Genomic DNA, 25,207 nt, shown 5'->3' with positions numbered 1-25,207 from the left:
AACCTTTCCTGTGTCCACAAGCTGGGTATTTGTGGTGCGTTGGCCCTGTGCAACCCGGCTTAAACTGCCTTTGCCCGGAGCCAGCAGATACAAGCTATAATGGAGACATTGATGTATTATTGAGAAACCCATGGGTAAGGATCAAGGAACTGCTTGCAGCCAGCAGGGACGGCAAGGCAGTGTGTGAACTCAGGATAATGTTTTCCTTCAGCATCCGATGTGTCCACGGACTGCTGTTGCTCTCTTGGCCCAAATGCAAAAGAAGGCATTTCATGTAATATCACATACCGAATTTATGCGCTCAAGTCAAAGCAATATGCTTGACAACATGCTCGGCCGATCTGTGAGAGATGGCTGTTGTGCTGTAGTGTTTCCATGCGGAGTCTGCTGAGGTTATGTCTACTTGAGCCAGAGCTGAGATGACATTTCATTTATATAAATAATTACTGTCCTGAAAGTCCCCTAGGCCTGCCCCGAAGCAATCAAACTTCTAATGCTCTTAAAATTGCCCGCCATGTTTTATTAATGGGAGACTATAAAATGTATTGCTATATAGCTACACACTTCTCTGCTGATCCTGAGGAAATAGTGTCAACATTAAATGGGCTTATTAGGGTTTAGTTTTAGCACACAACGTATTTCAGCCAAATTAGAGAGTAGTTTTGAAACATTTATTTGTGTGGAACGGTATTAGGTCTAATTAGAAAATTCAGTCTCTTCTGAGTTGAGCCGTGGCTTACGATTCAATGGTGAAGTCACGTTGGTCGGCGTACGAAGCACTTTTCTGTGCATACATTGATCTAAATGAATACAATGAATTATGTGCGGAATGATTGCCCATTAGTGCCATTAATTGCTTCTGAGTGAACCTGATCCGCTCTTCAAGGACCCTCTTAGTTTCTGGATTGTATAAATGGCCAATTAAGTAGGCCTACACGTCATTCCTAAAATAAAACACAACCCGGTCTTACAGTATCGCTCCCAAACAGGTTTGTATTGTCTCCTGACTGTGCCAACAGAGGGTACTGTTGCCTCACAACATGTTTAAAGTGGCTCAACAACAAACATGCAGCCTGTCCGCTTCTTATTAAAATGCTGTGCAATGTGGGGAATTAGGTGTGCTTTTCACTTATGTTAATGATGCGCAATAGCCTTATTTCATGATTTACATACTACTGCCTCAATGACAAAAAAAGCGATTTATGAAAAGCAAATCATCTGAATTAGCCTAAAGGTCCAGGCAACTTGTGTGTATTCAAATGATAGGTCTATGACCCCAGATATGCCTGTGACCCCGGTTTGACGATCTATAACTCAGATCTAATCTATATGTGGATATCCCAATTAATTTAGAATAGCCTAACTGACCTCTTTGCCAAAAACAGTAAATACACAACAGCAGATCTGCAAAATTCCAGTTGGCATGATATGAAAAGAATGAAAATAGTAGCCTAATAATCGATTAGCCTGAATTGATAAAAAGGGAACAAAGGGAGTTTGGCCTGTGCGTAATCTGCAGGTCAGTTTAGATTAATAAAATCAATAAAAAATACTTTCACTTGGTGGAAATGCTCCCATTGACGGAAAAGGGAAAAGACCATTGGACATCATGGCTTTTTGGATGCCCTGATCATTCACAGGAGAGCTAACTGAATTATCCCGATTTTTGAAGGTAAGAGTGGAATGGTGCTAACGACATGTTGCTCCCAGAGAGAAGAGTAAAACACTGACACTGCTTCTGAAACGAGTTACGACTGATGAGTAATAGATTACTTATTTAGTAACGAGCCCATCACTGAGCGCCGGGGAGCCACCGCTAGTCGCCCCCAGTGTCCGTGCAGTCCGCCGCCTTCAGATGTCTGGTGTCTCTCCCAGCGTGGACGCGCAAACGTCACGGACGCACTTGAACTTGAATCCCATCCCACTCCACGGAGGCAACCCCAACCACACATACACATACACACACACACACGCACACACGCACACACACACACATACACACACACAGACACCCAGACACACACACGCGCACACGGGGTCCTCCCAAAACAGAGCTCCTTTCATCGTGAACAACAAGAAGTAGCCTCGACTCTGTAGGAAACATTGGACCTCGGCTTGTTGGACGAGAAGCAGGACGAGGAGGAGGTGTCTTGTCTGCCCGCCTGTTGTCTTCACGTCTCTCTCTCTCTCTCTCTCTCTCTCTCTCTCTCTCTCTCTCTCTCTCTCTCTCTCTCTCAACGAGGCTACCACCAGAGCCAAGAGTTGCCGTTCCGCGCACCGATGCCAAAACGCGCAGGAGGACTCGGTGCCAAAGGGTCATTTTAGCGCACCACTGCTGAAATGGAAGGACTGTAGGGATCCTAGAATAAACAGCAACTGTTTGACCCCAGATGATATAATCATATCAATAAAAAAAACAAGAAAAGGAAGAGAGAAAGGAGCCAAATAATAGCCTGTACCCATCACCAGTGGAGTGCTCCGTACCTCATCTGTCACCACGGTCGCTGCAGAGGTGGGCACTCCAGGATTTTTACCTAAGAAGCGCAGTCTGCAAATAGGTTATTACCTACATTACCTACCTGCGCAAATATCAATTCATCAGCTGCCTGTATTGCCTCCTAAAACTACTTTGGCTTCTTCAATCCAGGTGTTGCTTCCTCTGAAGAAGTGACGCGGCTGCAGGACAATTGTGGACAAATTGGTCTTCCATCCTTATCGCGCACCTATCCGTGTCTTTGACCTTCCAAACGCGCATCCAAGTTGCAGTCGAAGACTGTCAATTGTAGAGGGAGGATTAGGAAAAAGTTGTTCACCTGCGATCCAGAGAGGACCGACACCACGGTCCAAGCCGACTCCAAGTGCCGTTCACCGGGCGATGCCAGAGTAAATGCCGGGGCAATGTCCCGCCGCAAGCAGGTGAACCCGCAGCACTTATCGTTGACGCACAGGGAGACAATACAAGGTGGGTAGCCGATAATTCCTTGTAATCCACGACTTCTCACTTAAAGTTAACTGGTTTAAATAATTTAGTTTTTTTTTTGTCATACTAATTCTGATGTTCCCCGCAACAGAACAGCTTCTTGTTTTTTTTTTTTTTTTTTGCAAATGGATTCAAATAGTGTCCACGCATTGTATTTAGCCCTTTAAAATACACTGCACAAATAGGCTAATAACAGAGGGTAATTGTGATGTTTAAGAATTAATTTAACATGTGATGAACCCAATGCACTGACAGGGGAAAAGTGTGTCTTCTTCGTTTTAAGACAATTTGAGGACTTTGACTACTACTGAAGAAATAATAGAGCCACTGTATAGATTATTATTAATTGTTATTATACAATTTAATAGTAACACAATTCGGTGAGATTGCAAATGGGTATACCTTTTGCAGCTCCACAATATGACTTTACTACTGATCAAAACTGATTAAATTATCTTATGATAACTATAGGACTGTCTGGCTAAGTGTGCGTGTGTGTGTGTGTGTGTGTGTGTGTGCGTGTGTGTGTGTGTAGGTGTGTGTGCGCGTGTGTGTGCGTGTGTGTGTATGTGTGTGTGTGTGTGTGTGCGCAAACCTTTTTCATAAAACATAATTTAGTATTTTTTTTCTAGCATATTGCAACATGTGGCTCCATGTGAGGGGCGTGTATCCCTTTTCGTTGTTGTTCAGCGTTTGAATTGCAGGCACTGACTTCTCCTAAATATTTGGTCGTTTTGTACCTAATCCATCTTTTGTAATTGGCAATAATCACACACACGCACACACACACACACACACACACACGCGCGCACGCGTGCACACACGCACACACACACACACACACACACACACACACACACACACACACTCACACACACACCAAATTATTTTTCATGTGACGCTTAGGCCTAATTGTTATCTCCACTTGTGATTAATTTTTAAGAGCAGACGAAAAATCAAGTTGTGCACGAAAATAAGTTTAGTTTGCTGTTTGTGAAAAAAAAAAAAAAAAAAAAAGATTAAGCAGAAGAAGACAACGACACAGCCAAGGTAACAACAACAATCTAAACTTTCATTCATGCAATTTTTCAAAGCGGAGGGTCACAACTTGTTTGAGGCTTTTCAAAGCCGAGACCAAAAATTTTGATTAAATAGCGTAGATTAAATCTGCGGCAGGAATTTTCGGGCATATGATTAAAAAGTCCCATAATCCAATTTCAAATCAATTATATCAATCTAGCCTTCATCTCCCGGCGCTCTGCCTTGCCTAAATCCAATTTCATAGTGGCCTAATCTGGGTAATTCATTGCAGAAGTTCATGATGTAATCTTTCGCCAATCTGTTTTGTGTTGAGAGGGGTTAGGCACATTCCGTCCCACCCGACACCATTTAGCATTTAGACTAATCATTTAGCCCATTCGCTTTGTCTCCCTCTCATTTTACTTACTTTCCTTCAGTCTAGTTTTTCAGCTGACTGATTCGCATCTCAAATAATTAGGGCAATTTCAAACGCAAATAGGAACCTGAAATCTAAATGTCTGTTGGGGTCTTCTAATCGAGAAAGTATAGGTGCATGCTTAGCAGATTTTAGGCAGATGACAAATATTGATCTAGCTTGAATATTGATCTCGTATTTTTTTTTCCTCTGCTGTCACAGTCGCTGTCAGTTAGTTAATTAAGGTAGAGGCCCAGTTGTACTCATACAGTACAATTAATTTTTGTCTGTGCAATCAGTGAAATTCCTATGAACTGCAGGACTAGAGTTTTACATCAGGTGTGTGTGTGTGTGTGTGTGTGTGTGTGTGTGTGTGAGAGAGAGAGAGAGAGAGAGAGACTGTCTGTTTAACATTTTCCTGCATGGATCAAGACAAATAATTACAGTTGTTTGCATATTCTCAGTGCCTTTAGGGGACTTATATAAATTTGGACTAACTGTCAAATATTTGCCTGCTTGACATATTTTCTTATTTTTCATACCGGCTCTAGAAAACCATATTGGGCCTGCTGTACTGTCAATATATTCATGTAAATGATTCAGTGGAACTCAACGGATATACTTACATACTTTTAGTGCACAATGCATTATACTGAATATTGGTAGTCACAGAGTTAGTTTTGAATTACTGAATATGCGTGACAGACCAGTCAGAGCTGAAGCTCACATCTGTGAACGTCTCCAGGATGCATCCTGGTCTTGTCTGAGGCTTTTAATGACTAGCTTCTAGAGATCTTTGTAATACCAGTTTTGCCCCCCACGCCTCAGCTGATTTCTCTGCAGAGACCTCCGAGTGTTAAACAACAAGTTCACCAGTTAAGGTGTTTGGAAATGCTGACAAATGTTTGACATTCAGCTTGATCCTGCTGTAGGAATGAACGCAGAGCATTTAGTGGCTAGCTGGATGCAGGCAGGCTGGGGCATCTGAAGGGGCCTGAATCTTGTCCTACCTGTTCTTTCACATGACACACCGTCTGCTGCTTGTTGAACTGTGGCCTTTAGCACAGTGACAATGACCTGAGAGGCATGAGTGCAAGATTAGGGAATGACTGGGCACACAGGTTTTCTGTGATGTTATCAAAGAGGTCAAATGCAATGCCAAAAGTACTGGACCTTAAACAGATGAGGGAAGAGCGATCACACTGTGGGTGTGCATCTGTAAATCCCATTGTTCTCTCTGTGAGAACAATGTGTGTTTCTGTGTGTGTGTGTGTGCGTCTGTGTCCCTGCGTGTGTGCACATATGCACTTGTATTTGCATGTTCGAGGACTGAACCTGTGTTTACCATACATACAGGACATCATAATAATTACATATATAATGTAGGGAAAGCAGTTAATGTACCTATTAATGTCCTGAGGCAGCACGTCCCTGATGGCTGTTTCCTTAAGCTGGGTGGGTCTTCAGAGGACCAGGATCACACCTTAGGCTGGAGGATCTGAGGGCCGCGGGGGAGAAACCAAACCCTCTGAAATTTGATTGAATTACGAATGAACAGTAAATGTAAATGCATTATCGTCAATGTCCTGCTGAAACCGTTAATCACTGAGAGCGTTTCAGAAAAAACAGTGGACTTTCCCATTCACGCCCATTTTACAACGCCTTGTCAGAAGGGCCGGCTTGGCTTGGTCGTGAAACATTTCCTCCACGTGGGAAACAATATAAACTGTCAAGTCCAGTCACAAGGTCTCTACGAATACAAGTAATAATATGAAGTTTCCACAGGGCACCAACGTATTACTAGAACGCGTCAGATCAGGGGTTACTTACAGTAACTGAACAGAGCCTTGTGCCTTGCGGTGATGGCCCTATAGGTCACGCTCTACTTGGAAGAGCAGAGAACCTGAATATCAGCATATTTCTGGACAGGCTTGAGAGGCAGAGTGTGTACTGGAAGTCTACTTGCCAGGCCAGGCATCCAGAGGGGTGTACGACTCACAGCGACCGCAATGAATGCACGCAATGCACAAGTATGCACCAAGGCAAGCTGGCATGTATCTGTGCACACACACACACACACGCACACGCACACACGCACACGCAGAGTACATACGTTTACACAAGCTCACTTACAGTCAAACCACATGACCACACATGTACAAATTGCATACACTGTACATGTTCACACACTAACAGATCACATGCAATACTCTTCTTCATGAGTCCTCCACCATTATAGTGAATGCTATATTATGAATAGTCAAACAACACATTCTTTTAAGTTGAATTTGACCTCTGATTTACAGTTTATCTTTCGTATTATTAAGAGTCTGTTGCAGGCATTAAAAGTAAAAGGTCCCTCCCGCGTTTTTTCAGTGAATCACTAAGCTTGAGGTCACATCCATGACAAACAGACCAACCAGCAGAATATTCTTACATGAAACACTCACATGAATGTGGAACAACTGATCATTAGCATCACAGCCCTCCCTTGTTCAAAAGATTCGTATTTTTATTATGTTTAATCAGCAATAGTGCACAGAATTGTTTTCTAGATGCAGCTATGGAAATGCTTTTTGGTATGTGTTTACTCTGAGAATTGGCATGCTACTGGTGAAACTGTTGATGTTTTTTTCTTTATTCACACCATATGGCTGTCAAATGCTAGAAAGAAACCCACCGTACGCACTGCGACGCCACAGTAAATATTCACACATTGTGGTAACTGGATGACAATCTCAGAGGAGATGACTGGTGAACATTTTAAGATTTACTATTTCTTTCAGTTTATTGTCCTAATGTTACAGATTTTTTCTATATTTCAATATGATGAAACATATTTAATTTATTTTGCAATGCTATAAAGTTTCTTTTATTATCGTTATTATTATTTCTCTGACCTCTAAAATTGTTAGGAAGATTTGATTTATCTCCAAATGTCATGCCTCATAACTGACAAGTCATTTATAGTGATTTACTGACAAGTCACAGTCAACTGCATAGCTGTATTTTGCTCACTTTCAGAATGATAATCTAAGATTTATGATAAGAAATGAGACTGCTACGGATTAAATGGTGATAAGATAATGAAACACACAGCCCTGGCCTTACACAACGCACACTGTTGCAGCTCTCCTTGGCAATCGCAGCCGAGAAAAAGGGTTAGGCTAAGCGAGGCCGCTTGTCGTTTGAATTTTTGATTGCAACCATCTGCAATGTTGCTGGTGTCATTTATTTTCAATGACAGCGTGAATCTTACCCGACTTTCCCTGTGGGGTTTACACATGTGTGCGTGTGTGTGTGTGTGCGTGCGTGCTCGTGTGTTTTTAGCCCAGCCAATGGAAGGGGGAAAACAAAAGGAGAGGAAAGACAGGTCTGAACCCATACAGTATGGTTGACTGTCAAATGAGTGCCCCTGGCCTTAGTTTGCCTCTACCACTAGAACAGAGTGTACAGCTGGTATTAGAAGGTACTGTCAGGTAAGGACTTACAGAAACAGAAAATGGTTTCATGGCTTTCCGTTTAATGCTCAGCTGTTAACCAGAGTCTAATCAGATGAAATCCAGCAAAATTACATTTTCTCAGTTTCCCGCTCAGCTGCAGGAGACGTTTCGTTACAGGAGAGAATCGAGCTCGGAATGGAATAGAATAGAACTTGTCTAACCGTGCTGTAAAATTTTCTTTGCCCTCACCTCAGGCACAATTAAACAACAACAAGAGTCATCACCTTTATATGAGTACATAAGGGCACGCACAATAATTAGGGATTAGTGGGATTTATTGGGGCAATTAATATCAGAATAGGAGCTCAGAACCTGGTATATCCACCTTGGCATGTTTTACACACTTAGCTCCTTTTACCTTCCTACTAATGTGAAAACCATTTACCAGAACAAAAATTCTCAGCACAGATATCCCACATGTCACCCATATTACCCAGTTTGACTGGCCTTGACAATAGGCCAGGGAAATTACGACGCAACACTAACACAACTGTATAGCAAGCATTTTAATACATGCGATGAAGAATATTTCAGCTGCAAACGAGACAACGTCTTGCCTCAACCAACGTGGTTTTCTTCGTTAAATACATTTTGGCCGGGCATTTGAACATTTTTTCAACATTTTACACAAATGGAAATATTGGTGAAAGAGGCCCATTGTCTCTCTGCTGTGTCTCCCATCTGGTACGTATTGTGCAGTGGCAGTGTGCGGTAGTAGTGGAGTGAGTGACTGACTCTCTCCTCATCAAACTGATAGGGGGTGCTCTAAGGCTGCCTGACTTACTCACACTTGATAAGGCGGAATAGTCTGACTGTCATTTGCTGAATGTAACTCTGTGTGTGTGTGTGTGTGTGTGTGTGTGTCTGTGTGTGTGAGAGAGAGAGAGAGAGAGAGATATTGTATGTTCTGTGTGGTATCATGTTAGACAGCTGGGTTTCATTGCTATCATCACGCCTTCTCGTCGGTGGCATGTTTGACAGTGTTTCTCCTATGCTCCCTTACCTATCAAGCATGCACCTCTCACATAGGAGTTCATACAGAGGAATTAGACACTGTCTGCCACGATGATAGGCTACATTAGTGTGTTTTCCTTGTGTGCGTATGTTTCCGTGCGAGTGTGTGTGTGTGTCCATGGAGGGGTATTTTATGTTTTGTTTTTGGTGTAGCATGCCATGCTGGTGCATTTAGCACGTGTTTTTCTCACACAAGCGAGCCTCAGGACAGATGAGTGAGCGGGTTTCAGAGAGGGGTGCGGTTTTAGAAGATGTCCGACTGATATTCCAGCGTCATAGTGACGCTGCCAACGCCTGCTAATTTACTGCCTTTCTGCCCTCGGCCATGTTACTCAACCCAGGGTTAACAAACAGGCCCGACTCTCGCTCTCTCTCTTTCTCTCTGTCTCTCTCTCTCTCTCTCTCTCTCTCTTTGTCTTCTCCTAGAAAGTTAAGTTCAAATGCCCAGGTGTCCGTCAGTTTCCTTGACTCGATGTTTTCTCCATTTCTCCATTTAAAACACATCTGGAATCTGGGTCTTTTCAAATCATGATCCTGCCACCTGCCTTGAATATGTTTTTCGGAGTCAGAAATGAGAACGTGGCGTATCGCATAGCACATACGTGTCACGCCTACGCGCACATGCGTGCACACGTAGACACACATGCATGCGTGCACACACGGTTACACGGCTCCTGTGAACACACTGGAACATTGGCTCATGTGAATTATGGTCACAAGCTGTGAACTGTGGGTAAATATGTGTTTGTGTTCCTTCTTCGCCGCCTAAGATTATGAGATGGAAATTATCTGGCAGGCATCCAGGAATCCGTCGCCATTTAGAGAAAAGATATTTGGCATCGGATCATCACTCCAGGGCGAAGTGAGGGCTATGTGAGGGTGAAGGGAGTGGACTGGAAAGTGTGTGTGTGTGTGTGTGTGTTGGGGGGGTGGGGGGTGGGGGGGGGGGTGGGGGTGCAGTGGGGGGGTGATACATACTTACTAACGAATATTTCAAATTATAAAACCAGGCAAAACTGTCTGTAATGTTCAAGCGGAACTCTGTCTGTCTTTTAACGGTAATGACTGGGAGTTTAGACGAGGAAAGCCTCCATGACAGATTGGGATGGGCGATAAGAGAGTTTAGGATCTCTCTCTGATAAGCAAAGGCTTGGATGGATACACACACCGAGACACAGGCGCGCACAAACGGACACACAAACACACACCCTTTGTCTAATCTTAGCAGTTACTATAGGGTTTCATGTTTGTGGAGAGAGAGAGAGAGAGAGAGAGAGAGAGAGAGAGGCTGGAAGGGGGAGATGCGGGTGCTAGAAGTGCAGGGAATAGAGACAGGCAGGCGGTGCTACGCTCCTCTCCCAGGCATCAACACCTCTCCCTGGGTACCCGCTCGCTCCGACGCCCCTAGTGTCTCTGGAGCTTCAGGTTTCCTCCGGGCTCTTAGAAGAGGACACATTGTCATACTGGTACATCAGGGCGGTGTTAAAAACGGAGGTTGTCCATGAGGGATTTACTTTAAGCTGAGGGACTCTGTCTTAGCTATAGGGGGGAAGCGTGTGTAATGGTTATTAATGACCGTGTCACGTCTGTAAAGAATGAGATTTACTCTCTTAACAGGGTCCTGGGATTGGCTTTATAGATTTTCTGTCTATGGAGAATACGGCGTTCCTACTCACCTGTGTGCCGCTCCACATGATCACATTCATGCACGCACACAGGTGACAGAGACACACACAGACATCTTGTTTTCTCTCCTTCTCGTTTTTCTTTTTTTTTTTTCATTCTATGTCACAGTCACAAACACACACACACACACTTGCTGGTGGATGTGGCCTTCAGTACGCTACACTTTGTTCTGCACTTGTAGTTGGGCTCCCACGTGGTGAAGGCAGCCATCTAGCTATGGCATCTTAGTGCAGCAAAAGCCCTCACCGGAAACCCAGCTAGTACTGTGAAACGAATAGCTTCCTGGCCACACACACACACACTCACACACACACACACACATACAAGTGTTGAGTCCCACCCACGCAGATCTCACACTGATAAAGCTGCTCCCAGGTGTTTGTCTAGGCGAGGTGTCTTTGCAGCCGCGTTGTTTTATGCCAATGAAAGCGACACAATTGTGAACGTAATGATCATCTCGCGCGGTAGGGAGAGGCGGCTTTTTCCAGGTAATATTTCAGAGAAAATGTATACCTCTCCGTGTATTTTTTTCTCTGTCTGTGTCTGTTTGTGTTTGTTTGTCTCTCTTCTGTCTTGCTCTCTTTCTCCCCCTCTCTTTGTCGATGTTTCTTGATCTCGCTCTCTCTCTCTTTAATCAAGTATCGTTTTGTGCTGTCCCCATGGAGCAAGGTTTTTTTTTGTCAAACACAGCACTGATTGACATGCACATCTTCCTCTTCCCTTTTCTGCAGCAGAGGCCAATCATGAGCCAGGGGCGGGATCTCCATCTCCGGAGCCATCCACTCCCAGCCCTCGGAGGGCGGGACCCGGGGAGCACGATCTGCTGACCTGCGGCCAATGCCAGACCAACTTCCCTCTGGGCGATATCCTGGTCTTCATCGAGCACAAGCGGCGTCTGTGCCGGGGGCCCGGGACCGCCCCGCGGTCCTTCTCCAAACCCGGGGAGAGCGGCGGGGCCAACATCATCCCCATCTCTCCCAGGGCCAGGTCTCTGGAGCTGGGCAGGGGGCCGGTACCAGTAGAGGTGGGCATCCAGGTTACCCCCGGAGGAGAGGAGGACGAGCACAGGAGGCTGACGCCGGCCAAGGGTATCTGCCCCAAACAGGAGAGAGGAGGTAAGGAGGATGAAATAAACTGTAAATTTAAAGGAGGAGGAAAAAAAACGAGGATGCAATTAGAGGAACCGGGAGCTAAGCTGCTCAATTATAAACACACACAGATTTAAAGAGAGTCCTCTCGTCTGTCGAGATGCACACATGTCTGTACACACTTGAACACACGCTCGCACACACACACACACACACACTTGCTCATGCACACATCTCTCACCTGTCCAAGACAGATAGCTCTCTTTAAAGAATCCCAGCTGCTCGTTATTTTGACAGTGGCCTTCAGGAGGGATTAATGTAGCCTGGGATGATTTCATTAGAGTGAGTGAGAGCTGCGCTGTGTGTCTATTCTGCTCTGCTCTAAGTGAAACATCACACACACACAGACACAGATACACACACACACGCACACACACACACACACACACACACACACTGGCAGGCCTGAAGGACTTCTTCAGCTGAAACCAATTGTGAAAGGCGAGGAAGAAGGTGATAGAGGAGCCGCCCCCAGTGCGTGTGTTTGTGTTTTTGTGTGTGTGAGTGAGTGCACACGCATGTCTGTGTGTTCATAAAGAAATCCTGCAGCATATAAAAAAAAAAAAGGTTAAGAAAGCTGATTAAAATTCATCTCTCTGCGTGGTGAGGAGAAGGGGATTAATAAGGCAGCGAGGCCGTTCATCTGGCTATAGGGGGGAGAGAGCTGGGCCTGTAGACTGCCAGCGCTGCAGGGGAACCAGTTCAAAGTTATCAGAGGAGACAGTCACCATCACACACCCAGAAGAACTGGGAAGGCTATCCAGGATTACACAGGCTTCAGTAGACTAAGAGAGACTTGGTTGGAAAAGGGGGAGACTGCTGTATTGTAAAAGTTATGAGCTTTAGTGATATCAAAAAAGATTATAAAGTTAACAGAGAAACTGGTCGCCACACACTAAGAGAGTTAATAGGTTAGGCTATGCCAGATTATACAGGCTTTGATAGACTGGGAGAGACTTGGCTAGAAAAGGAGAGACTCTATTTTTATTATATATGGTATTTTAAGTTATCAGAGTTATAATAATATTAAGAAAATCATCATACACCCAGATTAATTGATGCTGGATTAGACAAAAAGTAGCAGACCTGCACAGATTTAGAAGAGAAAAGACTGGAGTTAGCGCGATCATGATTTATCAGAGTTGTAGTAATATTATAATAATTATTATAAAAGTTGTCAGACAGTCACCACCACACATACAGATAAACTGAGCGGTTATACTGGATTGTGCAAGTTGTGGTAGACTGGGGCAGAGTTGGTGTGAAAAGGAAAGACTAAAAACCTGTGACACCTTAGGTTGTGGTTGTTCCTGTGCACAGCAGTGCGTTTCTCAGGTGCTAATCAAATCATTTAGTCTATCTGAACAGGAAAATACACTGGCGCAAACAACACATTTCGCCACCAGGCTTCATCAGGTTCAAGTCATCCCCGGCTGTGAAAGTGATGACCTGTGATCATATTAAAAAAATATTACAAATGAGTAGACAGTTAAAACACCAGAGAGATGTAATAGCTCAGTTACACTGGTGGATTAGGGGAGACTCGTTTAGAATAGGGTAGGTGATAGTATTGTTATATTTAATTTTATTATTTTTAGTTCTATATGTCACCCATGCTTCCCAATTTTTTATGATTCTATAAGACCAAGCCAGCCATGAGAGATTTTAAGATGTAATATAGAAAATGCTTCTCTCCTTAAAAAGTTGCATTTTGCAGGACACTGAATATAGATTTGAACCTGTTCAAATTTAAGAATCAAAGCTGAAGACGACATATTTAACAGTAACTTTGCAGAAATCAACACCTATGTACAGTTGCTGTGTGTGGCCAGCAGCTGTGTATGGCCACCATCTTTTGCAGAGGGAAAATCTATTGAAGGAGCTCCCAAATAATATGTGGTAGTGGCACACTTTTGGATGTCACTGGTAATTTTAGAAAAATACAAACTGTGGGATTTATTTTGTAGATTGCAGTAAATCCTTCAATTAATTTCACTGGAGAAAAAAAATCTAGAGTGGGGAAAGTAATAATTAATAGTCTCATCTATTCTGTTTAAATGGCATCAGTCAAGGCAGTCAATCCATCTGACGGTATTTCCCTCGCATTTGCATCTGACTTCGGTGGTAACATCGCTGTTGTTAATTGTCTAACTGATTCATTAATTGCCTTTGATGAACTCTCTAAAATACTCTAGAAACTGAAAGAGCCAAAAGAAACCTTTAGCAGCAACTTGTGAATCCGCCCAGAAGGCCTCTTGAAAAAAAAAAAAACACACAACATGGAACTCATTTGGAAGCCTTATGCAATGAAAAAGACACAACGTACTCGACATGGCATTTTGTCTTTTAGGTGGTCAGAGGAAAAACACTTAATTGGGCAGCTAAACACACTTAGGTTGACTTAGCCTGCCAGTCAGTGAGACAGTTAGTCAGTGAGTCAGACTGTTAGGCCGCCAGTCAGTTAGAGTTTCAGTCAGCCAGACAGTCAGCCAGTCTTATCACTAAGAGAACAGGACATGAAAGCACTCGAAGCCCTAAATGAAACAGAGGAGGAGAGCTTTGTTCAACACATTAGATTGCCACTCAAGGCAGTCTTAAGTTTCAACCAAATTAGATTACATTATTAGGTCTAATTAGGTCCAATGTGGTGCCGACACACATGTACACACACACACACACACACACACACACATAAAGACACACACACACATTATCACATATGCACACTTGCTTGTATCCGGTATTTCGAGGTTAGGTGACTGAAACACACACAAATATTTGCAACACAGGTGACAGAAAAACAGACACAAGCACTAGGATAGGAAAATTGGTAAAACTAGAAAATAAAGACACCACACACACACACACACACACACACAGACAGCAATTTACATGCACATATAAGGTAGTATGGATAAAATGCTTGTAGTGTGTGTGTAACCCTTAACCCTGTCCCCTCCTGGATTGCTTCACCTGGTTCTGTTTTACAACATCCTGTCTGGCCTTGTTGTCTGTCAGCCTGCTTGCTTAGACTGCAAACATGCTGCAAGGCTAGCAGATTCAACCCCAAAAGGTGCACACACACACACACACACACACTCACACGGATATACACACAGGCATGCACGCTCATACACACACACACATAACTTAGATGAAAAATGGCCCTTCTGTGCCCTGTTTTTTTCCCTGAGTTTCTCCTGCTGATGCATGCACTCTGTGTGTATATGTGTGGGCTTTGTCAGAGTGTGTGTGTTAGCATCGCTTGTGTGTGTGTGTGTGTTAGTGTTGTGTGGATATGTGCACGTGTATGTGTACCTGTATGTGTGTGTTTGTGTGTGTGTGTGTGTGTGTGTCTGAAGAATGATGCGTGTCATCAGACAGCGAGCGGTTGTCGCTAAGGGAGCGTTGCCATGCTAAGACGACCCTGGCCCTGCTTTGAACCCCTCCCAGGACGGCTGGCAGGCCCCCTCGGAGTACTTTAAGACATCCAGAACATAGGGGCGAGGGGGACATTATGACAACCTCTCTCTCTCTCTCTCTCTCTCTCTCTCTCTCTTTTGCACACACATACACTGTGTATAGAGATCGCGCGGTAAATATTTCATGAGGTGTGATGTGTACGACAGCGACATCCTCAAACATCTCTCTCTCCATCCACCTTTGATCTCCCTGCTCTGAACTTTATCCATCGCCACTCTTGTATCATGATAATATATTAGGCCAAATCATTTACACTGGGGTGTGCCTGTTTTCTAACACTGATTTAGGTGTTGAGCACGAAACATATTACAGTAAGCAACTTCCCAGCTCGCTCCGATACTGACACTGATGTCCCTTAACTGAACCAAACCCAAACATCAAAATGCTTCAGACCCATTTCATATGTACATATCTTGTGTGTGTGTCTATACAGCAGAAACAGAATGCATTGGTGCCACAGAGCTGCAGGGGCAGATTTAGTAATATGGCGTGATGGAAGATTTAATTTTAAATGAGATACCCGCCACTCTAAAAATGCGACACCCACTCGTACAGAATTATTGCTTGTGTGAAAGTATAGTGTAGCACACAGGAACGTTTTAATGTGATAAAATCAATTTTGTTTTTGAAATATTGAGAAATATCGCTCAGTAATTTTTTTCTTTTTTCTTTTTTGGTGGTTTTGGATGAAACCCACCTGGCATCAGTATGTATCCAATATATTTCAGTCGTACAAACATCTCAAAAGTGAGAATGACCTCTATTCCCAAAGAGGTCAGATTTGCAGCGCTCTGCCCTTGTAGTTTCAGTAGTAACTGCTGGTGTCACTACAGATCTGTGACATTCCAGCTTCCACACCTCTCCAGCGGTGTGTATTTGAAGGTGTCTCTCTCTCTTCTCCTCTTTCCTCTCTCTGTCTTTCTCCCTCTTATTTTGCCCCACCACCCAATGCTCCTTTAATCACCTGGCTTGCTCTCATTTCCATATTAAATAGGCTTTAATCATGAAAAGCAATCAGGCTCTTGCATATTCATACCTTCCCCTGTACGCCGGCTTCCCTGTCTCGCTCCAGTGCCAAGCAGCCAGTAATCAGTAGGCAGGCGGCGTAATGCCATAGCCCCGGCCCATCGCATGAAAACACACACTGCGTGAGTTAGAAATAACTTCACATGCTACTTACGTATTATCTCTACTCCAAGAGAGAGAGAGAGAGATAGAGCGAGAGAGAGGGAAGGAGTGCGAGAGAGAGGGGTAGAGAGATAAAAAAAGAAAGATGGCGAGACTGATCCCTGATTTGCGCTGCGAATATTTGTACAGAGGCTCAAGGAAAAGTCGATTTGCATAATGACTTTGTAGTTTTGCATTAATCACATTTGCATATGAAACTGCGTTAATTACTCCTGATGATTTTTTTTTTAAACTTGCTTCATTTGATGTCCAAGCTCTGGGGTTGTGATTAGGGGTTACACGGTGGCAGTTGTGTGGGTGGTGTGTGTAAAGTCATGTGTGTTTGCGTGTGTGTGTGTGTGTGTGTGTGTGTGTGTGTGCACGTGTGTTCATGTGCTTATGTATGGTGCTTATGTGTGCTTCCGTGAATGTGTTGAATGCTTGCCAGGGTATTTATCTTATGTCCGCTGTTAGGCATGTGTGTCTATTTGCGTGTGTGTGTGTGTGTGTGTGTGTGTGTTTCCATGTTTCTGAACACGGCAACCATTCCCCATTCCTCTGTGGTAGATAAGATTATGCTCCTTTCATTTAAAGAAGTGTATGCAGTGAAAGAAATGTGAACATACACTTACAAAATCCCCTCTCACTTTAAAGTTGCAAGGTGGTAGTGAGGAGAGAAAGACAGAGAGAGGGACGGACGGAGACACAGAGAGATGATGGATATATAACAGCCAAAGTTTTTGAGGCCTTGAGTATGTTGAGTACGATCAACATAATACAGATTGCTGGGCTGTATAGACACGGCTGCCAATGCTATGAATAGAAAAAAGGTTGTTTCATAAAGAGATTTAGCCGCTCTTTGAGCTGTACATGCAACTTGCTACAGTAATGCAATACAAAAGCAAGGTTACGTCGTATTCTCAAGCCGCTGTCATTTCTATGCATTTTTTTGAATAGGTTGAATATGAAAAAAACATAATGTAAGGTAATGTTATCGCAGGTGATGAAAAAAGAGCTTCATACATCCAAGGGCAATTATTCCCTTCACATGCTTTGTGTTTTTGTGCGTTTGTACGCATATGAGACCATGTGCATGTGTGTGGTGTGTGTCTCTATATGGGCATTTGCGTTCACATACCCATATGTGCGTGTGTGCCATTATATGTGTTCTTGCATGTGTACTATATGTGGGCTCCCCTAGTGTTGTTGGCCCATAACACTGCCCCTCAGACAGGACCACCCCAGGGGCTGTCTGACTCCGCCTGTGTCTGTCTGTCTGCTATATCCAGCAGGGTCAACTAGGCCTATATGGGAGCTGCTAAACATGGCACAGCTGCACATACACACCACCGCAGCCACCTGAGACACACACACTCACACACACACGCACACACGGACAGATAGAAATGTACGTTTGCACATATATGCATAAGAAGGAAACACAACATCCATGCGGGAGGGCACACACACAGATACAGCACACAGCCGCACACGCAAAACATGCATGCATGCAGGAATGCGTACAGCCACTCACTCGCATCTCACATTAAGGCATGCACATCCCACCAAAGACACTCACGCACGCACGCACACACACTGACACACACACGTACACACGCAGCTTAAAGGCTCCCACATGAAGGCATCAAACGCTCCACAGCCAGCTTTATGGCACTCATATGGCAGCAGATTTGATATTTTCCTACCACAGCGGGGGAATAAAACTCGCCACTAATTTGGACTGCGAGCGCCACCGCTAACTTTCAGCATGTGCCGACTGACTGTGTCTTCCAGATGTGTGGACTCTTTGCTCCTTAACAGCCTTACTTAAGAGGCATTAGAAACCTCACACCCCGTCCCTGCTACGCATGGAGAGTGATGATGAAGCTTCGGTATTAAACACAAACACATTGGTTTGCGCGACGCTTTCAGTGAAGTGGTGATGTGAACTCGGTGTTGCTGCTATGGACCGTGAGCTGTCCGTGTCGTATCTACCAAAGTGTTTATGTTCTTTGCATAACTAGCCATAATGGAGGTAATTTGACTGCTGCTCAGTAGTTTTGCAAGGTACCCCTCGCTTCTCCTCCCTAGTTGTGACATTTGATAACGGGTGTGCGTTCATCACTGTAATGTAGCAAATTTGATAAGAGGCCTACTGTAATTACAGCGTAAGCGCACATGCACACACAGGCTGAAGAGTGCATGCACACACACACATATGTTTTCATATGCATACGCACACATGCACATGCACACACACACACACGCAGACAAGCACATGCATTTACACACACACACACAAGAACACAGATGAGAACCTGCCCGGCAACATGTACACCTTGCCACTGCTCTAAAAACACTCCTTAGAGAACAGTTCAAGCCTATATGGTTGACGGACATGCAGATAAAAACCTCATGTGTTGGTGTGTGTTCAGCTATTGTACAGTCTGCCAGACCTCGGTGCATAACGTATAATACACCCCTTTCAGGAGTAAATGGAGAGATTTTCTGACCGGGGCGTTCACTCCGTTTTTCTGTTGAAAAATAGTGTGTGTTTGCCTTCGGGAGGAAAAGGCTACCATTAGTATTTTTGAAAAGGAAAAGAGATGGGGCTTGTTAGCTTGTCAGACAGGGGTAATCCTACTTACTACACTGTTGTTGTTCTCTTCCTCTTATCTTATTAGCGTCCCACTCTGATTGGGTGGGACTGTGGGAGAAGAAAATGAGGAGACGGCGTTTATGGCTGTATTTTCCTTTTACAGGCTGCTTCACCGCAAAGAGATATTGAAAGCCTTTCATGGTACACTTACGATTCCCCTTATTTCACCCACTTATTTGTCTTGAGCAATTACTTAAAGAAAGAACCCTCGACACTGACAAACACATGAACAACATAGGCTGTCTTTATGCTTGCTTGTCAGTTAAATATAAATCTACAGTGTCCAAGGAACAATATCCAACAATTTTTTTTTTATTATTGATACTTTCATACACAATATACCACCCTGCCACACCCCCAGCCCTCACCAATCACCCCACTGAGCTCAATAGAGATCAAAATCTCCTCTAAGTTTTTTGTGCTTTAGTGATATTTGAGCCACTCACACACAGAAACCACTTATACACAGTCAAAAGTTAAATGATTCATTTTTTGTAAGAGAAAAAAGCATGAAAAATCATTTGGAAATATATAGAACCTATTTCTAATCTAATGTTGGATCAGAGGATGCTTATTTCTACTTCGGATACAATTTTCCTCTTGACTTAATGCAATCAAAATATATTATGTCTTGTCTTTTTTTTTCTTTTTTTTTTTTACTTTTCAGGGGTAAAATAAAAAAAAAAGCTGTGTCCAAGAGAATGTAGTGCAGCTTTAACTCATAGAACAAAACATGGAACCCCCCCCCCCCCCCCAAAAAAAAAAAAAACATTCGTCTTCTGGTCTGTCTGGGATGAAAGAGGGCTTGCACTGTCATGTCCATAGATGGCATTGGAGGCAGGGAAGTTATCTGCCCAAGGTTAAGGGGCTACACTCTCCTTATATACTGGCATAAGTCAAACTTTTCCAAAAAGCCCTCTCCTCTGCGTCTGTCTTTCCCAGAGCAGAACAGAGCAAGCCAAAATGAAATAAAGCCTAAGATGTTATCAGGGTGATTGGTGCCAGCGGAGCTTGTCTGGGCCTGTGGTCTGGCGGGGCAGCGCCGGCCCGTACCAGCGCCGGTATATGTGTGTGTGTGTGTGTGTGTGTGTGTGTGTGTGTGTGTCCTGAAGGCGCTGGATGGATGAAAGCTTTCTTTAACCATAAGCTATGCAGGAGTCGTGCCAGGAGCAGGAAATGTATCAGCGTGATAACAGCCAGAAAGAAAGAGAGAGAAAGCGAGAAAGAGAGAGAGAGACAGAGAGAGAGAGAGAGAGAGAGAGAGAGAAACGAGAGAGAGAGACAGAGGGAGAGGCCACACAGCAGCCACAAGGAGATGCCTGGGGCCAAACTCAGCCCCACCACACATACACACACACCCCCACACACACACACACACACACACACATGAACAGGCACACACACACAAAAACAAAAGACATACAAAGACACTTCATAAATATGTGTTGGATGGGTATGCGTTGAGAGATGTATCTGTGTTTATGTCTGTGTATGTATGTCAGTGTGGGTGTGTGTGTGTGTGTGTGTGAGTGTGTGAGTGTCAGGGGGATTTTAAGCATTCTAGGTTAGGTGTTAGAAACAGTGCAAGCCAAGAGACGGTTTGACACACCTCAGTATGCTGCAGGCCCCAGAAGAGAGAAAACAGGAATTCACCTGGAGACATGACCGTTGCAACGATAATAATGTTCCCCCGCCAGCCTTCACTGGATCACAGCAAAACCAGAAAAAAGAGATAGAGAGAGAGAGGGAGAGAGAGAGAGAGAGAAGCTTGTTGCCGATAAGTCTATCTGCACGTTTTGATTATTTTGGGTTACATTTGATGATATTAGATTAGATTTGCTTTATTAACTGAGGTATAACAGAGAGAAACAGCAGATAGAAACAATGAATGAGTAAGGCTGTGTTCACATAGGACACTTTTGTGAATGCATCTGCACCTTTTTTTTTTTTCCGCGTTGTGGGCATGCCGCGTTTTGGGGCGCTCCGCGTTGAACATGTCTCAACTTTAGCCAAACCGAACATTGCGTCAGTGAGAAAATAGACCTTGCACTATCTCGCTCGTGGATGAGATGATAAAACTCTCTTCGTTCTCCCTACAGGGCTGTTATTTACCCACATCCTGCTATTCAAAATGGGCTCCTCATCTTCTTCAAGAGCAGGCAGAGCAATTGATAACTTTCTCTTTTATTTTCAACATGGTTATCCCCGTTGTTACCTCAGGTTAGCTAGCTAACACTAATTAGATAGCTCGCAAGTTGTCAAATGATGTAACGCTCATTGCGCCCTTTGAACTCTTGCTCTGTCTGCTACAGCTGCACTTTGCGTTTGAGCAAGGAGAAAAAAGCATCTCTCTTTCTGATCACGGCCTTAAATAGTAAACAGCCGCAGTGAAATAGTGAACTAGAGAAACTGTGAAGAGCAATAGTGAATTAGATCATGAATGGCAGCTCAGTCTGTTCTGGCTCTCTTTCCCATCTGCCTCTCTACAGCTATTGTAGTCGACTCCACGCCATGTCTGAAGCATGTGAGGGGCAAGTTTTATAGTGGGCTGATTGGGTTGGAAGGGCCTGCGTGCTGCGCTGAGGGCCATGGTGGTATTTTCCTGTGGGCTGGTAGTTAACTGGGACTGGCTGCTTGGCTCCAATGGGCAAAGCCAGCTGGGGAACATTACTACCGCTGAAAGAATATAGCACCCTGTTGCAGAATGGGAGATTGAGACACACATACGCTGAGCACAGACATACACACACACACACACACACGCGTACAATGCACAGGCACACACACATAAGCACAATCCCTTTTTTTTTTTGCCTCTCTCCTCTTCTCATTCTCTCTCTCTCTGACTGACACACACACACACACACACACACACACACACACACACACACACACACACACACAGGTTAGGCAAACTCATTGAAGGCTTTCACAGGAGATGTGATGTTTAGCACATGTTTATCACGGGTTGAAACGAGAGCCCAGAACGGCATGTGTAATGTTTGTTTTTTGTTTAGTTTAATTTAGTTTAATTTAGTTTAATTTTAGTTTGTTTAGTTTTAGTTGACAATTCATGATAAAACACACATTGACTTGGAATAACATTTTCAAAGATGACACAATAAAGTCACAGTTTTTTCCCATTGTGGTCCTTGCTATAAAAAAACAAAAATAACAACAAAGTGTATTTTATACCCATTTTGTATAAAAAAAGACTGACCAGATCATTGGAAATTCTTAAATTTAATAAGCCCACAAAATAGAATTAACATGTCACTCATTTATCCTGGACCTGCTCCACTGGCAGCGAACAGGAGATTGAGTTTCTGGACGAAGTGAGAGTCCCTAAGGGGTAAAAAACTCATTTGGATGCAAAACCTCCACAACATCACTCTCCAATTCCTTATCAAAGCAGCAACTCAAAGTTTTGTATGTTGACGACATCACACACTCAAACATTTTTCGCTGGCGTTGGCACTTGAGACTTGTTTGTGTTCCCGGAAAATGAAAATATCACACGTGAATTCGGGTTCATTAATGGTGGATGTTCACTTTAATTCAATTCTGCTCTATTCAATTCTACCGAGTGATGACACCATCCATTCCTTTTTTTTTTTCTTTTTTCTTTTTTCATTTTATGGTGCCGTCTGTTTCCCTCCGCTGCTGTGTCATGTTAATAAGGGGGAGGTGATGGAGTGGGAGATGAGAGAGATAAAGGGGTCTGTAATTCTACTGATAGTAGAAAAGCAGGTGATGAGGAAAAACAGCACGCTTCTAATTCTACTTCTACTTCTCCTTCTCTAACTTTTCACTCCGTCTCTCTCACTTGCTTCCATTCCCTCTCTCCCCCCCCGTTCTTTCTCTATAATCTCTCCCTTTACTTCTTTATTCCCCTCCTCGATTTTGCTCCTCTGTCTTACATCTTCTCGCGACCACAAGCACGAGTGAGTGTCATCCATCACGTTCCTCTGCGTCACATGATAGACAGCAGAGCCAGCTAAACCCCCGTGCATGTGCACACGCTAACGCACAGGCATAAACCTATCCATGAATACGCACACGCACACACACACAAACACACACACACACACACACACATACAGGCGCTGGGACCAGTTAGGAGAGGATGGCGATGAGTCAGGCTTAGAGACATGCCACAGAGAGCTTAGCTAATGCACTTTCTGGAGCTCCCTTTTTCTTCTCTTTCTCCCTCTCTCGTTCTCTATCTCTCTGTCTCTCTCTCTCTCTCTCACTCGCTCTCTCTTTGTTCTAGAAGCTGAGCCAAGAGCCATAGCTCTTTACTGACAGAGAGGTCTTTCCAGTTATTTTTCACGGCGTGTCCCCTGTGCCCTGGGATAGCTTGCCTCATGGCAGTAACGCGCTCCCTTAGTCTGCTACATGAGAGCCTTTTTCACTCACTTATTGTTGTACAGCTGGGCTCGCTCATTGTGCGTGTGTGTGTGTGTGTGTGTGTGTGTTGTGTGTGTGTGCATGTGTGTGTGTGTGTGTTTGTGTGTGAGTTGTTGGAGATACCTGATCCCTTTTATTGTTCATTTGACCCGCATCCCAGAAGGCATGAGGGTCAGGGCGGAGTACCCAGATACCTCGTACAGGTGCCTTGGTGTGTATGTGAGAGAGAGAGAGAGAGAGAGAGAGAGAGAGAGAGAGAGAGAGAGACAGAGAGAGGGAGAGAGAGAGAAAGAGAGAGAGAGAGAGAGAGAGAGAGAGAGAGAGAGACAGAGAGAGAGAGAGACAGAGGGGGACAAACAAAGACAGAGTGAAGGAGAGAAGGTTTTGAGTGTCTGTCCGACCTGCGTGTGAGCGTGTGTGTGTGTGTGTGTGTGTGTGTGTGTGTTTATGTGTGAGTTTTCTTGGAAGATTGTCCTCGATCCCACACACTTTTCAACACACACATTAGGGAGCACTGTTTCTTTAAATCCTCTCCCTGGCTGTCAGGCATTTCAGCTGGTCATACTCATATTGGCTGCAGACGCACACAAACATATGCACACACACACACACACACACACACACACAGACACACACAGACACAGACACACACAGACACACACACAGAGTCACACACATACACAGATGTACATGGTTAGTGGGCCGAAGCTGGTTTGAGTTAGCATGGAGCCAGTCACACTGTGTGAGAGCCTTACCCCCTGCCTGCTACTGCCACCCTCCACAGTCTCTCTCCCTCTTTCTCTCTCCTTCTTTCGCTCTCTCTATCTCTCTTCCTCTCTCTCTCTCTCTTGCTACATATGTGTGACAGTCAGCCTCTGCTCTCCCAGGCCATAGTTTACCAACCACGCTCCCTATCCCCTTTGGTTCAAGACAGAAACACACACACACACACTTGATCTACATGGCCCCGTGTCTCCTGATTAGCCCCCATGATGACAAACAAGCCATCAGAGTGGCGGAGGAAGCGGAGGAGGGGAGGAGGAGAGAGAGACGGGTGGGAGATGTGAGGAGGAGGAGGAGGAGGAGGAGGAGGAGAGGAGCAAGGGGGAGCAGGGGGTGAGGTGAGGAGGCTGGGACCCCTGGGGACCCCTAGATCACAGCCATGCTAATGAGGAGCTGCTTTGCCAGCACCAGAGGTGTCAGCTAACCCCTGACAGGTGCACACACACGTACTCCCAGGGCTTGCGTCTGTGTGTGTGTGTGTGTGTGCATGTGTGTGAGTGTGAGTGTACGCAGAGTGGGCAAGGGATGGGAGGGGCGGAGGGCAGGTTTTGGTCCCAGTGGCCTAGCCTGCGGGCGGCTTTGTTCTGTATGCTAATCTGTCGCCGTGGCGCTCTGTCGCCCTTGATGGAATGTTGGAGCAGTACAGCGAACCTGAACCCCAGGAATGCTGCAGTACACACACACACACACACACACACACACACGTGACACCTAACAGATCCTCTGGTTTTCCGAGTCACCTCCTTGTTAACAGCAAGACCATGCACTGTCTTCTGTTTCTACAGTAAAGTATTTGTACATGGTAACAAGATGGCCGATGTACAGCAAACCTAAGACTCAAAACTTTGCTAACTCTAGAGGAGTCTAGTGCAGAATCGACCATGTTAGCTGGACAGTGAATGTGGTATAATGGAGAAGGTATGTCAGTTAGGTATGGTG

At 44.5% G+C, this 25,207-nt stretch overlaps 1 protein-coding gene across 7 annotated transcripts in view; it reads left to right on the top strand.

Moving 5' to 3' along the window:
• The first annotated feature begins 2,021 nt into the window (after positions 1-2,021).
• bcl11bb (BCL11 transcription factor B b) overlaps positions 2,022-25,207 on the top strand; it is a 33,469-nt gene continuing 10,283 nt past the window's right edge. The window contains exons 1-3 of one of the 7 annotated variants that reach the window (XM_071924892.2): positions 2,022-2,512; positions 2,648-2,962; positions 11,350-11,733. In XM_071924892.2, coding sequence (XP_071780993.1) covers positions 2,899-2,962; positions 11,350-11,733 — 448 coding nt within the window. In that variant the 5' untranslated portion in view covers positions 2,022-2,512; positions 2,648-2,898. Of the gene's footprint in view, positions 2,963-10,988; positions 11,107-11,349; positions 11,734-25,207 lie in introns of those variants that run through there. The other 6 variants (XM_078289894.1, XM_071924891.2, XM_071924893.2 and 3 more) reach the window with 6 other exon arrangements.

Source organism: Centroberyx gerrardi, chromosome 18 (genome assembly GCF_048128805.1).
Source record: "Centroberyx gerrardi isolate f3 chromosome 18, fCenGer3.hap1.cur.20231027, whole genome shotgun sequence".
Lineage (NCBI taxonomy): Eukaryota > Metazoa > Chordata > Actinopteri > Beryciformes > Berycidae > Centroberyx > Centroberyx gerrardi.
The sequence above is the reverse complement of the archived record's forward strand: the minus strand, read 5'-3'. Positions and strand labels throughout refer to the sequence as shown.